Source organism: Ailuropoda melanoleuca, chromosome 16 (assembly GCF_002007445.2).
Source record: "Ailuropoda melanoleuca isolate Jingjing chromosome 16, ASM200744v2, whole genome shotgun sequence".
In the NCBI taxonomy this organism is placed as follows: Eukaryota; Metazoa; Chordata; class Mammalia; order Carnivora; family Ursidae; genus Ailuropoda; species Ailuropoda melanoleuca.
The window spans coordinates 85,278,589-85,293,464 of NC_048233.1; the positions used below are offsets into that span (position 1 = coordinate 85,278,589).

General features: G+C 54.0%; 1 protein-coding gene across 5 annotated transcripts in view; it reads right to left on the reverse strand.

Moving 5' to 3' along the window:
* The window catches only part of SPTBN2 (spectrin beta, non-erythrocytic 2), a 37,523-nt gene extending 23,566 nt beyond the window's left edge, over positions 1–13,957 (reverse strand). For 2 of the 5 annotated variants that reach the window (XM_034645433.1, XM_034645434.1), the window contains exons 1-7: positions 13,117–13,155; positions 7,092–7,270; positions 2,491–2,642; positions 1,864–2,037; positions 938–1,029; positions 699–779; positions 259–374 (exon numbers count right to left, since the gene is read on the reverse strand). In XM_034645433.1, the coding sequence (XP_034501324.1) occupies positions 259–374; positions 699–779; positions 938–1,029; positions 1,864–2,037; positions 2,491–2,642; positions 7,092–7,248 (772 nt within the window). In that variant the 5' untranslated portion in view covers positions 7,249–7,270; positions 13,117–13,155. Of the gene's footprint in view, positions 1–258; positions 375–698; positions 780–937; positions 1,030–1,863; positions 2,038–2,490; positions 2,643–4,674; positions 4,889–7,091; positions 7,271–13,116; positions 13,156–13,585 lie in introns of those variants that run through there. The other 3 variants (XM_019808543.2, XM_034645430.1, XM_034645432.1) reach the window with 2 other exon arrangements.
* Positions 13,958–14,876: the final 919 nt, after the last annotated feature.

Here is a 14,876-nt window from a genome sequence, read left to right on the forward strand (position 1 = left end):
GCCCCTCTTCCTACAGCTTTTTTTTGGGGGGATATAACCTTCATAAAATTCACCCTTTTACAGGAGACTTCACAAGGTACATTCACAAAGTTGGAAAGCCCTCACCACATCTATTCCAGAACATTTTCACCACCCACAAAGGAAACTCCGTGCCCATTAACAGTCAATCCCCCCAACTCCCCGCACTCAGCCCCGGCACCCACTCATCTGTCTTCTGTCTCTACCCCACAGCAACTTCTTCACATCACTCTGCCCCACCTTCGGGATCCAGCAGCTTCGTGAGCCCCAGCTCCTTCTCTGCCAGATTGAAAGCATTTTGAAGGTTGTAGTGTGCATTACACTTCTTCAGAGACTCAAAATCCAGCAGATCCGGCCTACAGGGGGAGGGAATATAGAAGGTATCAAGGGCATATGAGCTCCTAAAGTGGAAAAGAAAAGCCACCCCTGTCTTTATCCCTGTCACCAACTCCATTTTGTCCCGAACCAGACACCCTAAACCCACACCCATGGCTCCCACCCCCCTGGCTCCCATCACCACCCTCTGTGCAGCGTGGTGCCCCCACATCCCAGCTCTTCTCTGAATGTTCACCCCTCCTAACTGCCGTGTAGCCCATCTCTTGGTTCGTCGAGGCGTGTGTGCGCCCGGGGCCATGAGCCCATGCAGCAGCTCGGCGGGCTCGCCGACCCCGGCTCCTCACCTGTGCTTGTGCACGATGGCATTGAAGGCCAGTCCATCCCTCCAGCTGGTGGTGAAGTTGTGCACGTTGACGTTGGGATACCTATAACAGAGACCGGGAAGAACAGTGAGTACAGCCTAGCCCTGGTCTGTGACTCAAGGATGGATCCCCAGCTTGTGGTTCCGGGAGCCCATCCCTCCTTTACCGCACAGCCTCGGTGCATCCAACCCTCCAAGGCCACAGTCCCTGGGCAGCCTCACCCCGCGGTCTTCATCTGGCACCACAGCAGCAGCGCGTCCTTGGCCGACTTCTTCTCCTTGTTGTCTTCTGTTTCCACACTGATGTCTTGGATCTACGGAAAGAAGGGAGGTCCTCACTCCCTGAACAGGGGCTCCTGGAGTCATTGCAGATTCTCAGCAATACACAGCAAGAAACTGCTCTGTAGACACCTATAAGAAGGGTGCCGGGACAGAGCCAGGGCACCTTTCCTCCTGGGCTAGTGACCACAAAACATTGGTTCAAAAGGATCTGAGGCAGCAGAATGGGGAGGGAAGTCAGAAGAGTGGAAGTGTCTCAAAGAGAAGGATGCTGGCTCCTCCAGGTGGGGAACTGCGAGCGGATGGGTGAGCGTTGCCTGGGAACTGGGTTTCCAGGGGGCACTGACAGTGCTCTGCTCGGGGCTGGGAGGAGCAGAAGAGGTTATACCCGGGGACTAAGGGGACGACCGGGAGAGCTGTGATGGTATGAGGACATTGGGCTGCTTATGCTTGGAGCAGAAGCAGCAGTAGGGTGACTTTTCAGGGAGGCAAGCAGAGTTTGAGGCAGAGGAGTGGACTGACGACCAGGCCCCACGTGCAGTTCTCAGACACTCAGGGGCGAAGGTCGGTCCAGTTTGTAAAATCTCCAGTCCCTTGTGGACCAACATGTGGTCCTACCACATGGCCAGTAAACAGACCAGGCCACAGGGAACCTGCCACAGAAGCTGGACAACACCCACCCTGGTCTCTACCCTGCGTAAGGAGGAGAGTCTCCGGCTCGGGAGCCTGGGTACACAGCAACCGTAAAATGCTATAGGAGGTTCCAGACCCCCTGGGTTTTTATCGGTCATGCCGTGGACCAGCCATGCCCGTTCGCAGTACAGCACTGATGTGTGAGGCACACTCTGCGGGACACTGTGCTGGGGTACCTGGAACCGAAGGATAATGGTCCAGACCAGCCCAAGGGTCAGGCGGTGGTTTCCGTCCACGATGTCATGGGAGCCCATGTTTTCCAAGTGCACTTTCTGCTCCTTCAGAAACTGCAGCGCCTTGTCCACGTTCTCCAGGCAGTGGATCCGCATGCGGCCTTTCGTGGGCTTTGGCTGTTGAGGGATAGGTGACACAATGACATGGGACCATGGGCCGCCTCCTCCTCCTCCCGTCTTAGCCTTCCCAGAGCCCTGCTCCGCACACCTTCCCTGTGGCCCCCCTCAGGAATACACGCGCAGCCCTCAAGCCTGGGCCAAAGTTCATAGAGCCAAAGCCGAGGTTCCAGAGGAGGCTTGGGCAGATTAAGATTCCCAAAGGAATTAATTGCACCCAGAGTGGGTGGGAAAAGAAATGTTTTCAATGGGGCCACTGTTCCTGTCGCCGTGAAGCAATGCTCCTATTTAATCCAGGCAGCAGAGCCTCTCAAAATGAACCCATCCTCTGAGCAGAGGGCAGCCAACTGCTTCCTGCCCTGTGCCATCACTCTTCTCTCTAAGGGTGACTCCCAGCTTGTCCCCCGACTACTGTTTCTCGGGCTCCCCCCTCCCTCTGTGACCACGGCTCACCAGTGTCTCTCCCGAGAGCACCTCGAGGAGCCTCAGGAGGTTACGTCCATCCCGGAGGTCGCTATACAGGTCTCCCACCCGGCATGTCACCCGGGCCAGGTGCGAGTTCACCCATTTGGTGAAGGTTTTCTTCTGCACGGCTTCTCGCTCATCTGTGGTGGCAACATGGGGTCATTTCTGTCCCTCAAGCATAGTGCGCCTGCTTCTAAATACCAGTTGATGGGGTTGAGGGGTTGTTGGGGGGGGGTGCTTGGGAACCTGGAAATGAAGTCTGGGAAGGAGGAGGGGAAGGAAGATGCCCAGGACAAAAATCCCGAACTTAAAAAGCAGGGAATAAAGAAATTGGAATGAGCTCATTAGGTAAAAAAGAAAAATGAGCAAACAGGCTTTGAGAAGAAAGGATGAAAGAAATTAGAAGCAGTGAGATGTGCGGGGAAGGGTTGGGGTCTGGGCTCAGGTCTGTCCTGTAACAGTGGAGAGACACTGTTACTTCATCAGAGCCTTGCTGTCCTCATCTGTGAAACGGGCATACTACTTGACCCTGCTTCAAAGTGTGCCTGTTGATGAAACGAGACAAGTGCGTAAGCTGCCTGGCACACAATGGTGAGTGACTCCTTGATGAGTTACAGTTATCCAGGCGTGAGCTAACCCGAAGGAAAGACCCAGAGCTGCTCAGGAGCAGCAGGAGGCGTGCCTGTTCTCTCTGCTGACGGACAGGGCGTGGACTTAAATTACACCAGCAGCTCTTCCAAGTGGTCATTAGAAGGACACAACATTACAGAGGCTCTAAGCCTCCTGAGTCAGCTTGCTCTCCTGGGATAATTTAAAGAAAAGACGGGTTCCTCTACTTCTGGGGTGGGGTTCATTCAACTGGCTACAATGGGATCCAGTCCCAGGACACCCACATTCCAATGCTAAGAACGAGAACAATCCTGAAAGTTGGGAATAGGGAAAACACTGAGAAACGCAGAGGGGATAAAATAGGCAGAGTTAGGTGCGGATCTCAAAGACGGTGAGGAAATGCCTTGCTGCCTGGTCCACAGGAGATGCTGCTCAGGAGCGCATGCTTTTTAGGTTCCAAGGAAAAATTAACATTTTAGGCGTTATAAATGACAAAATGAGGGAAAAGGCCCAGACCATTGGAAGCTGCTCCAGCCACTCAGATTTCTGCCCGTTTTCCCCAGAGAAGCCCAGTGCGAGGACCCAATCCAGGAGAGGCTGAGGCCTGAAGAGTCACGTTTGTTTCCCTTCTCAGCACCAGCATCTCAGAAACCGAAAAGACTCATCCCTGATTTTCACATTCCTGTGCACCTCACCCATAAAACATAACGACACACCCACGTCTATTCCTGTCTCTCTTACCTCCAACCCCTGTACTTAGGCCAACCTCCCGGCCCTAACAACTGCACCGGCAGGCCCCTGCTCTGTGGGCCTCCTTTCAGGGTCTCCAGACCCTGTCTGAGCTGGGGATTGCCCAGAGCATTGGCCATTACTGAAGCCCTGAAGACTTCCCTGATGCCAGGAGCACTGGGGTGAGGCCATTTTGGCCCACAGGTAGAATACGAGAGGAAGACGGAATCGGTGGCAGCTAGGAGAAAACTGGGCAAAGTCAAGGACCAGAGATAAAGCATAACTTTACAAGGTGCCCACAACACCCACAGACACATCCCCCGCCCCAAACACAGTGGGTCCCAGAAATACACTGAAATATTGGTGCCAGGATGACCAGACTCTGCACCTGAGCCTGTCTGCACCAACTCCCTTGGACACACTTCCTGGTTTCCACGCACACACTGCTCCTCGCACACATTTAGACACCCACGCAGAAACACAGGGCAATAGGAACAAGCCCTGGGTGGCACGGCCTCCGGGTGTCCACCCTCTCTCCTCTAACAGCTATCCCTATCCCAGCAGGTGCTTCCACTCCAAACCCTGCACGCCTCCGTGCCTACCGGTGCGCTGACCCGGGCGCTGCCACCACGCTCTGTCCCTTCTTCCAGGGGGCCCAAGCCTTTCCCGACTCTGCCAGCACCCATGTGTTTCCCTGGCCACTTGTAATTATTCTGCGCGCTGGACACTGTCTCCCAACACAGACGGCAGAGCATGGCCGAGCACGGACCGCGTCCCGCTCCGCGTGCTCTCCTCGGATCCTCCGTCCCGGCGCCCCTCTGCCCGGCCGCTCACCTTGAAGCTGTTTGAAGCGGCCTTCCAGCACACTGGCGTACTGAGCGGGGTTGATGAAGGCGGCTGGAGACAGCAGGAGGCCCCCCGGGCTCTGAGCCCCTTCCACGGCCTCATAGTAAAAGTCGCCTGCGCCGTTGAGGCCGGGCCCGTGCGCCCGGCTCACCCCGTTCCCATTCATGCCGCCCGCTGCCTCTCACGCGGCCCGGGGCCAGCCGGCCATGCCCTGCCCGCGCCCCGCGCGTCACGGGTCCGCTCCCCCCCGGAGCCCTGGGTCCCGAGAGCCTGGGCTCCCGGCGGGGAGTCGGTTCAAAGGTGGGAACGTGTCGCGGAGCGGCGGGGAAACGGAGCGCCCGCCAGCAGAGCGCCTGAGCTCCGGGGCCAGTCGGCAGAGCACACCTGGCTGCGACGAGAGACGGAGGAGGTTCCCGACAAACAGGTCGGACCGTGCCGGGGGAGGGGCTGGAGGCGGAGCGCGGCCGGCGGCGGCGGGCCCGGCCCTGCGGGGCGAGCCGGGAACTGCCGGCGCCTTGCAGACCCGCCCCTTGGGCCCCCAGCAGCTCAGCGTGGGCCCCCAAAGCAAACGCCTGCTTCCCAAAGGTCTGCAGGTGTGACAAGGATGGCCCCTCTTGGGGTGACTGCGGGAGGTCCCCCCTTCAGGACCTGAGCTTTGATCCCCAGCTCCGAGGGCGGAGAAAGAGAAATCCTTTAAGAGGCGAAACCAGCTCAGTAGGTGGGGCACTCTGCTAGGCGGTTGCTTAAAGTTCTCTTATCTGTGAAATCCGTGTTCGAATCTTCCCCACTTGTTTGTCACCACCTCCAGTTCCGGCCCCTTTCCTGCCACTAGGCTTACCAGGCCCTCCTCAGCCAGGCCATCCTGGGCCCCCAGTGCAACCCACTGCTGGGACATCTGCCAGATTCTCTTCCGGCCTCTCTCTGGGCTTCGGCTCATGCCCCTTACAGCCTACTCTTGCCTCTCTCCGGTCTTCATTCATGATTTACCTGGCACCTACTGAGCCAGGTGCAGCGCTAGGTTAAGCCCACACAGAGATGGCTCTTCAGCAGAGCCCAGTTTGGTGGTGGAGAAATGACAGCTCAAGGTGGCATGTGTGCACAGACATGGGGACAGTCCTGGCTGGCATGTGACATGTGCACAGACATCATGACAGTTCTAGGGGCAACATGCATCCAAAACCGGGCCACCAGCGAAACTTCTCCTCCAAGAGGTGACATTGTCCACAACCCACTATTCTGTCTGCTCTCATCCAGAGAAACACTGATCTGAGTATTTCACAAGCCAGCCTGAAGACTCAGTCAGAAGGGCAGAGAGGTCCAGGAGAAAGTACACGCCGAGGGGTTCCCAGAGCTAAGGCCACCACACAAGGCTCTTTGGATGCTGTGCTGCCTGAGAAGAATTACCTGGAGAGCTTTTTAAAAATCCCAATCTCTGGGCCATATATGGGTCCAAAAATCCTAATTCAATGTGTCTAGGAGGGGTCTTGGGAACCTGTATTTGTAAAAATGTCCCTGGGTGATCCTGTAAGAAGTGCTGCCCTGTTTGGGAACCACCCCCTTCTTCCAGGAGGCCACCCACTCATGATGGGGGCCCTGCCTCGGACGGGGTAGTAGTTGTGGCGTCTCCCACTGCACGGGGCTGGGAGGCCAGCAGGTGGGTGGACGAGTTGAGGGTGGGATGGAGGAGGGAAGCCAGACAGGGTGGGTGGCCTTAGGGTGTGTGGGTGACTCAGCCCCACGCCAGCCAGCCGCTGGTGGTGTCAGGTGGCAGCTGCACTCTTGTTGCCATGACAACTCCTCCCCGGAACGCAGGGAGCCCGTCAGACGGGTTTGTGCTCAGAGGAGCTGAGGGAAGAGCCCAGGCCTTAGGGGAGGGCAGAGGCCGAGTTGGGTTGAGAGCAAACCCGGGAGAATGGGCGGCTGCAGAAACCAGCGGCGGGTGGAGGGAACCTGCTTCAGGGAACAGGTAGATTAAATAATGGGAGGAACAGGCGGCAGGTGGAAAGAACAGGTGGGGAGGGAGCGGGGAGGATAATGCACTGGGAGGGAGAACAGGTGTGAGAGGTGACAGAAAACCAAGGAAGACCCAACAAGGGGATGAAAGGGAAGGGAGAGATGGGTGGAGATGGCAGGACTAAATGCAAAAGAGTTAAGGACCATGACTCAGGGACAGAGGGGTACAGAGCTGAGTCCTGTGCTTGGGGGAAGGGAAGCTGGGGAACATTGTGGATTGTATGAAGTTTGTTCTTGGCGCTGCAGTTGGGGACCAGGGGCTTGACGGGGTAATCTGGATTAGCTGGCAGCTGAGAAGAAAATTGGGCTTCCCACGAAGTTGGAGGACTCTCCCTGACAAGCTTCTCTCCCCAGCCTCCTCAGCATCTCCCCCGGCCCTCCCCTGACCTCACCTGCCAGGGCCTTAATGCGAGACCTCTCAAAGAGGCGGGCTGAACTGCTGTCATTGTCCCAGTCTGAGTCAGGCAGGTCCCAGCGGTTGTTGATGTCACTGTACTGACCCTGGATCTCCAAGCTGTCGAAGTCTGTGGGCGACAGGGTGCTGCTCATGGTGGTAGGTGGCCTCCTGCTCCTGCAAGGGGGAACGTGGCTGGTGAGGGGCATCTCAGGACCACTGAGCCCACTACTCACCATGTCCTTCTCTCCTCTCGGCCTAGATCTGCTCCGCTCTCCTCAGGGCCAAAGGCTGTGGTTGGTTTCTCTGTCAATGGAGATCAGCCCCTAGTGGGAGAGGGGAAGCCGTGGTGGAGAAGCAGAGAGACAGGAACCCAAGAGATGAACATGGAGTGAGACAGGAAGGCAGGAGTGTCTCAGGGTGCTGTGGCAGAGAGGAAGGGCTCCAGGGAAGGACAATGGGCAAAGCTGGGGGCTGAAAATGGCAATCGCTGACAGCATGGCTCGGGGCGGCAATGCACAAACCAGGGTACCGCAGGAAGCCGACGAGGGACCCCATGGGCAATAATGAGTATAAACTGGAGTTCGTTTCCTGGTTCCACAAACTGCTCTGAGCTCCCGCTCCACACAAGACGACCTCCTACACCCAGTAGGTGATCTGAGATGAAAAGACCCTAATCCTGCTCTCCAGCTGAGATGCATTTTTGATATACCAGGAAGCCTGCGATGCATTCTTAGGTAAGTATAGACAAAGTGCCCAGGAGTTCAGAGGAGGACACAGTATGGCTCTCTCCCCCTTTGTTTCCTTTTGTTTGCTACAGGGAACACCTAGTAGGTGCTGGATAAATGTCAGCTGTGATATGTAGCCCTGCTATGTTCATGCATCACTCATCACAGCCCCTATGGGCAAGGGTTCCTTGTCATCCCCATTCATAGAGGAGGAAGCTGCCCCATGAAAGTTAAGTCATGGTTCAAGGTCATGCAGCTGGAAGGAGCAGAGCTGAGTTTTAAAGAAAGGTTCTTTTTGACTTTGGGGAACAAGCGCTTAATTACAACATTTACATGTTCCTTGAACATCCTAGAGCCCTTCAGAGCTCCTTGGGAGAGATTAGCATCCGTGGCTCCCTTCTAGGGCCCCAGCTAGGGAAATTAGAACCAAATATGCTTGCCAGCACTACTCACAACTCTACGTTATGCAAACTCTGTCCTTCTCAAAACTAACAAATGAGCTTTAGATTAGCTGCTAGGGATTTAAAAAAAAAAACCCTCTACTGTCCAATTTCTTCTGTAATTCAGCATTCAGCAGCCATTCAAGGGAATGCAGGGGGCTGGGTCTGCAACTTCATTAGGACCCCAATTCTGCATTTTTCATTTTTCTAGTACTTCTCAAACACAAAGACATTTTAATCCTTAGCACTGCTTCCTAGGGTGGAGGCTATGATCTTGGCAGTCTCTGGTTCTGGAAAGGTGGACGGGAGAACCTCGTGTATGGCTTGGGGAAAGAAGAGGGATGGGTGGTGAGTTGTGGGTGGGTAGGGAGGTGTGTTCCCCTGGGCACACAAAAGCAGAATTTGGCTTCTGTCATTAACTGGTTCCATGAAGCTGAACCTGAACCTGACCCACAGGAAGCCAGGATTGTCTGCCCCTCCACTTTCTCTCAGAGAGAAATCAGGCACACAGATTTCCCTGGGAGTAGCATTAATGAGGTATGAGGGAGCTAAGGTCTAATGTTCCTAGATTGGGTTTTGCATTCCCTATAACAGGAAAGAGAGCTTAATTTCCACTGGCCTGGGACACCTTTCTCATTTAAAATCCATCATTTATCTTAATCCCCAAAGGATTATTTGAATTTGCTCTGTAAATATTTATATAAAAATAAATTCTAGGGCAGAATTGAGTCACCCTGAGCACAGAGTGCTGTGGGCAAGGTGTGACCTGAACTAGAGTCACCTAATACTGGCAGGCACTGAACAGGGAAGCAGCCCAAGCCCCAGGACTGGTACCAATTCCGTTTCTCTCCGCCCATCAGATCCAGGCTTCCTCGCCAGTGGCCATGCTCAGCTTCCTCGCCAGTGGCCATGCTCACGCTGAGCTCTGGGATTGACATTTCCTGCACTCACACTATCTCTACATAGACATCCCCACAAAAACACCTACATACAGTGCCCTCCAGTCTTCTGTTTCCATAACCCTTTTTCCTCTTATCAGGAGTCACAGGCCTACTAAAGCCAGCCCCAGGCCTATGGCCAATACACTGTTTAAAAATAACTGATTTTAGGGGTGCGTGCCTGGCTCAGTCGGAAGACCATGTGACTCTTGATCTCGGAGTTGTGAGTTTGAGCTCCACGTTGGGTATACAGATGACTTCAACAAATAAAACTAAAAGAAAATGAAAACAAAAGAACCCAACTGGTTTGGGATTCCTTTAGGTGGGCATGCAGTGCCCAGTTCTTTCAGACCCCATTATTCCCTTTTGTCTCCTTCCCAGCCATGTCACATATTTATGTCACCTGCTGGGCCCTGAAGGCCTCTGAGGTTTTAAAATTCTCCTTTATATCTTAGTACTCCACAAACAGCAGACACTTAAAGAGGCAGACTCTCTGACTCTGTCTCCAAACCACTGTGTGTCCCTGGGGCCCCATAAACTGCACAAAACCTAAACATGTATTACTCTGGCTTCCTTTTGGTGATCCAACCTGGTCCTCCCCTACTGGGACCCAGGCATGTGATCCAGACCTCTCAGTGAAGTCTGGCTGTTAGAACCTCTCCATGGAATCCTATCGTTTAGGGGAGGGGGAAAGTATGGAGTTGGAATCTCCCCTCCTCCCAAATAAAAATTCAGCCACTTAAATGCTCCTTTGGCCCAATCAAATTTTGACACTCATGCTTTGTGTCCCGAGTTCCCAGGGATGCCATCATATAGATAAGGAACCAAGATGGCACGGGTGTCCTTAGATCATGGATCTCTGCAGGGCCACGTGTTGGGACTCCAAGGAGTTTGTTCCCATGGACTTGCACGTGAATGGTGCTCTCTGGTGTTGTTCAGTGTCGTGGTCCTGAGGGCCTCTCAGTTTTGGTTTTCAAGCATTTGGGCTCTGCAGTCCCCTGGCCTTTCGGACCATACTCTGTGTTCTCTGTTCCCTGCTGCCATCTCTAGATTCCTATAGTTCTCTATGGAGTTTCTTTACATAGATCCTGCTCTGGGTTCTTCACTGAGTATATCATTCCTCACCTATGATCTGGGTCTCCATACTCACATATCCTTAGTCTGCCTGTCCAGCAGCCTCATGAACCCCTGTTTCCCTATACGCCAGAGGATCCTCAACCTTATTCTCCCCATGGATTCCCAAACTCTGACAATAGGACGGCACAGCAGCTAATCCAGATTACAGTTTCACCTGTGCCTTATTCTTAGCCACTGACCTCGAGGCCAGGCCCAAGTAGCTTACATTGTTCACACAGAATAAAGCCAGCTCCCACCAGCTGCATGCCTGGGGGTCCTGCTAGGTTCTCCACCCGCTGCTGGATGCAGACTCTGTTCAGCCGTGGGCGGATCCTCCAGGGCAGCTGCCCCACTTCCCCTTTCCTCCCATCTTAGCTGGCATCCAGGCTAGAAATCCTATTCCTAGAGCCTCTCTTGTACCCTAATTCCTCCTCTGGCCACATCCTACTCCTGATTAATTCTTTACCTCCCTCAGAGAGAGTTGATGGTTCCCTCCTCCGCGCTCCCACAACACTTGGGAGAGCAGCTATTATAACCCCCATCACATTGTATTACACTTAGTTGTTTATGTGTCTCTCGGCTTGCTCCACTTTTAACCCATTGAGGACAAGGGGTGTGTCTTACTCATGTTTGTCTTTTCCAAGCCCAGTACAATAGGTATTCAGTAAAGAAATAGTAATTCTTTCTTGTTTCTTTTTTTGCCAGCAAATGAATGTCTTTCTTAGAGCTGGAGAAAAACGCAAGGAAAGAGTAAAAATGGGATTGGAGAAGACCCTCTGTTAGAGTACTCTCAGGGTTAAACTCTACATTTCAGGATCGGGGATTCTCAAACTTGCATGAATTACAATGACCTGGAGGGCTATTAAAACACGGACCACTGGGCCCTGCCCACCCCAACCCCCGAAATTTGCATTTCTAACTTGTTCCCAAAGGATACTAAAGTACTGGTTTGGGGATGACACTTTGAGGGCACTGCTGTCCAAAGTGGTAGAATTGGTTAGAGGAGCTATGAGGACTTAAAAGACACAAAGTTTCGAAGTTTCAGGGGTGACTGTGACCGAGGTTAGCTTCCGGGTGGGTTCAGGCTCTATCCAATGCTAAACTCAAAATATAACTTCTCTGAGAAACCCCAAGACCCACAAACAGCCAGAAGCCTCCGGCGATGAGAGAGGAAATGAAGATGGAGTGGACGCTAGATCTAATGAGACAAATAGAGCTGATGCCCTCACACAGGCAAATGACAGATGTGCGGAAGAAGGACGATATGGCTGGAAATGCTATGGGGGGGGGTAGAGTTGAACAAATGACAGCAGGATGAATAATAGATGAGAAAAAATGGGGACCTTGGCCAAGTAAAAATCTTATTTGACTCAAAGTATGAGTGGACCAGCAGAGACATAAAAGGAAAAAGGGATCAAAAATAAACTCCGGGCTCCTAGGAAGGCAAAAGAAAGATACAGACTCAGGGCAATCAGACTCTTGTGGAGAAACAAAACCCTAACCCATTTCTCTCAAGTCTGTACTCCTGGTGAAATGCAGGGACTCTCCTCTTCCCTGCATGGAACTTAAGGACTGGGCTGAAGAGTGGCACTGAATTTTTGTTTGATCTTCTGTGGAGTCCTCCACTCAGGGCAGAATTATTCAGACTAATTTTCACTCCCTCGCTATGCCCCTCCCCAAAGCCTGCAACGGCTGGGTTACATCAGTTTCTCCAAGGGACAAATCTAAGATCCATATTAACTTTTTCCTCTCTAAACCTTTCCTCTTCTGAATTGGCCAAGAGGTTGGTCCAGCACCCGAAGTCAAGGCACATATTTGGAACTCACTCTGGCCCTTTCACCTTCAAGGAAAACTGGTTTGTGGATACCCTGCCCATGCCTGCCTGAACCGACCGGCTCTCCAGCGCTAGAATTGTGGCAGCTCGAGGGAGAGGAGGAGGGCGGCTGAGAAACAACCCACGGAGACAACACGCAGCAGGTTAGGAAAGGGACAAGCCCGCCGCGCAGCCGAGCATGCAACGCCATGGGGTGAATGGGGTAAAGTCCCGCGCCAGAGTGGACAGTAGATGCCCACCGTGGTGCTGGAGTTGGAACACCCAGCGAGGAGGCCTTGCCCTGTAGTCCTGTGCAGGACGGACTCTAAGCAGGCTGGATGTCCCGGCGGCAGAAACACCTTACGCCGCTCCTTCCCCACCGCCCGAAGGGGCTTCATTTTCCCTCTGCCAGTGTGCTGGTCACCACATCCAGCCGCGTCCCCTCTCACACACACCGTGAGGAAGCATAAAGGAGAGCATGGAGCTAGCTACCAAAGAAGCGAGGAGGAGCCCCTTTGGCTCCAGAGGGAAGCCCCCAACAAGCTCCCGAGAGGGAGCCGGGTGCTCGCACACGCCGGGCACAGACGGCAGAGCGAGTCTGCAGCACCTGGATCAGCGCGGGCGGGTCGGCGGAGGAGCCGGCGCGACCGGAACAGCCAGCGCTGTCAGACACGCTCGGAGCACAGCCGACCCGATCCCTCAACGCATTTGTCAGCCCCAACTCTTGCAAGACTCTTCTCTCCGCTCCGGAAAGGCCCGAGTTCCCCACGCCTCGATCCTCACCCCCGGTACCTGGCACATGACTGTCCATCCTGTCCCCGGGACCGGGCGGGAGCGAGGGCCAGGCGCCGCATCCTCCCTCCCGGGCTGCCTCCGCCGGCCCCGGCCCCGATCCCGACCCCGACCCCAACCCCGCCGCCCGCACGCGGCAGCACAAAGCGCGCCGCCCCGCCGCCGGGACAAAGCGGGCCCGGGTGCCGGCACCTACCTCGGTGCGGAGCGCCGGCCGGGCAGCCGGGGCGGGACTGCGGCGCCGCGGAAGGAGGACAATAGCCTCCCCCTGCCGCAGGCCGCCGGCTCCCGCGGGAGGCCCGGGACCATCTGGAGCCGGCTGCCCCGCGGGGCTCGGGGCGGGGCCCGAATCACCCCCTCCCCGCCCGGCGCCATGGCAACCGTGGCCCCTCTTAGTTCTCGGCACAGCTCCCCGGCCCGGGGTCGCTGACCTTCCCCCGGGCGAACGCGGCGGCAGCTCTGTGGCCGGCTCCCGACCCCCGCCACTTTCCGCGTGGGTGCCCCCCATCATGCTGCCTCCGGTCAACCCTGGGCCATCGGGTACCCCCCACAGCTTGCGGGGCTCGGGCTCCGCAGCTTGAGGACACCCCCCTTTGTCCCTACTCCTCCTTTCCTCCGAATTCTGTATCCCCGAGACGCGCAATCCTTCCTTTAATGGCACTCACCGCCCAGGTTTCCCAAAATTCAGCCTCTGTTTTCCTTTTCAAATTTTCCTCTTTGGTCACATCCAGTTCATCTCCCTTTAAGCAATTCTCTCATCCATCCTCTGTCTCGAGCATCCTTCCTCAGGCAGGTAGGCCAGCTCTCTTTCCCAAAGCGTCTCCATGGCGTACCAGCGGAGACTTGCCTGCTTGCAGATCAGATTCTCGGAAAAGCCATCACTGCAGCTTCTCTCTGCTCCTTCTCAGTTCCTCTCATTTATCAACCAGGAGAATTCCGGCCTACTCACTGTCTTAAAAGGGAGTGGGGGTGGGGATGGACATTTCTAGGCCTGGCACAGCTGGGTTTCTCCTTGGTTTAGTAGCATCTGAGTGGTCGAAGGTCTTAGGTCTTTAAGCAAAGTGAACTGCTATCTGCTTGAGAGAGAAAAGAATTATATTCAAATAATAATAAAGTTATAAAGTGCCAGCTGGGTATTCAAGGTGCATTATCCCATGTGACCCCCCACCCCCCACTCCAGCTCTAAGAGGTAAGTACTGTTCTCCCAGACTAGAAGACTAAGCTCAGAGATGAACTAGTAATAATAGATTAGGCTTTGTACAGAGCAATCAGAATTTAACCATTAGATTATTCTGTCCCTGATGATGTGGGCCTGTTTCCACCTGGGGAAATGCCTGAGATGGGCAAATAAGGACAATGTGAACAATGGGCTTTGCGTGAATTATTGGGTTTAAGGTTTTATTTATGTATGGGTAATGGAATTGTAGGATTTTGCTGCTTTCTGAAAAGGTACACCTACTGAAACAAATTTGTAAGTGACTGAAGTACTTTCCAGTTGTGATTTTGGCAAGGTGAAATAATTTGTTTAAACTTACTTGAAAACATTTTCAAGGGAAAAAAAATTTAAAAAGCCCTGCTACCAATCCTATCTGGTTGTATCATCTCACCTACCTGGCCTTAGTTTTCCTAGTCTATAAAATGGGTTGGGAGGGGTATCAGGGAGTTTCAGGCTCCGCACTCCACAAGATGACCTTGCAGCTCTCTTCTAGTTCTGATGGTCTGATTTCACCACGGAACCAGGACTTGATCTTCTGGGGTGTACCTCACCTGTAGCTACAATTTGGGCTATTTATTACTCATTTTTTAACAGTCACTCCTTCCGGCAATGGAATCAAAGAAGTGAGGGCATAAGCTGCAACTGTCCCCAAGGGTAGGAGTGAGTGTGTTCAGGGAGAAGGGGAGAATGAGGTGTGTTTTTGGTCATCCAAGAGACTTGGTCAGGGATGTTAAAGCTGT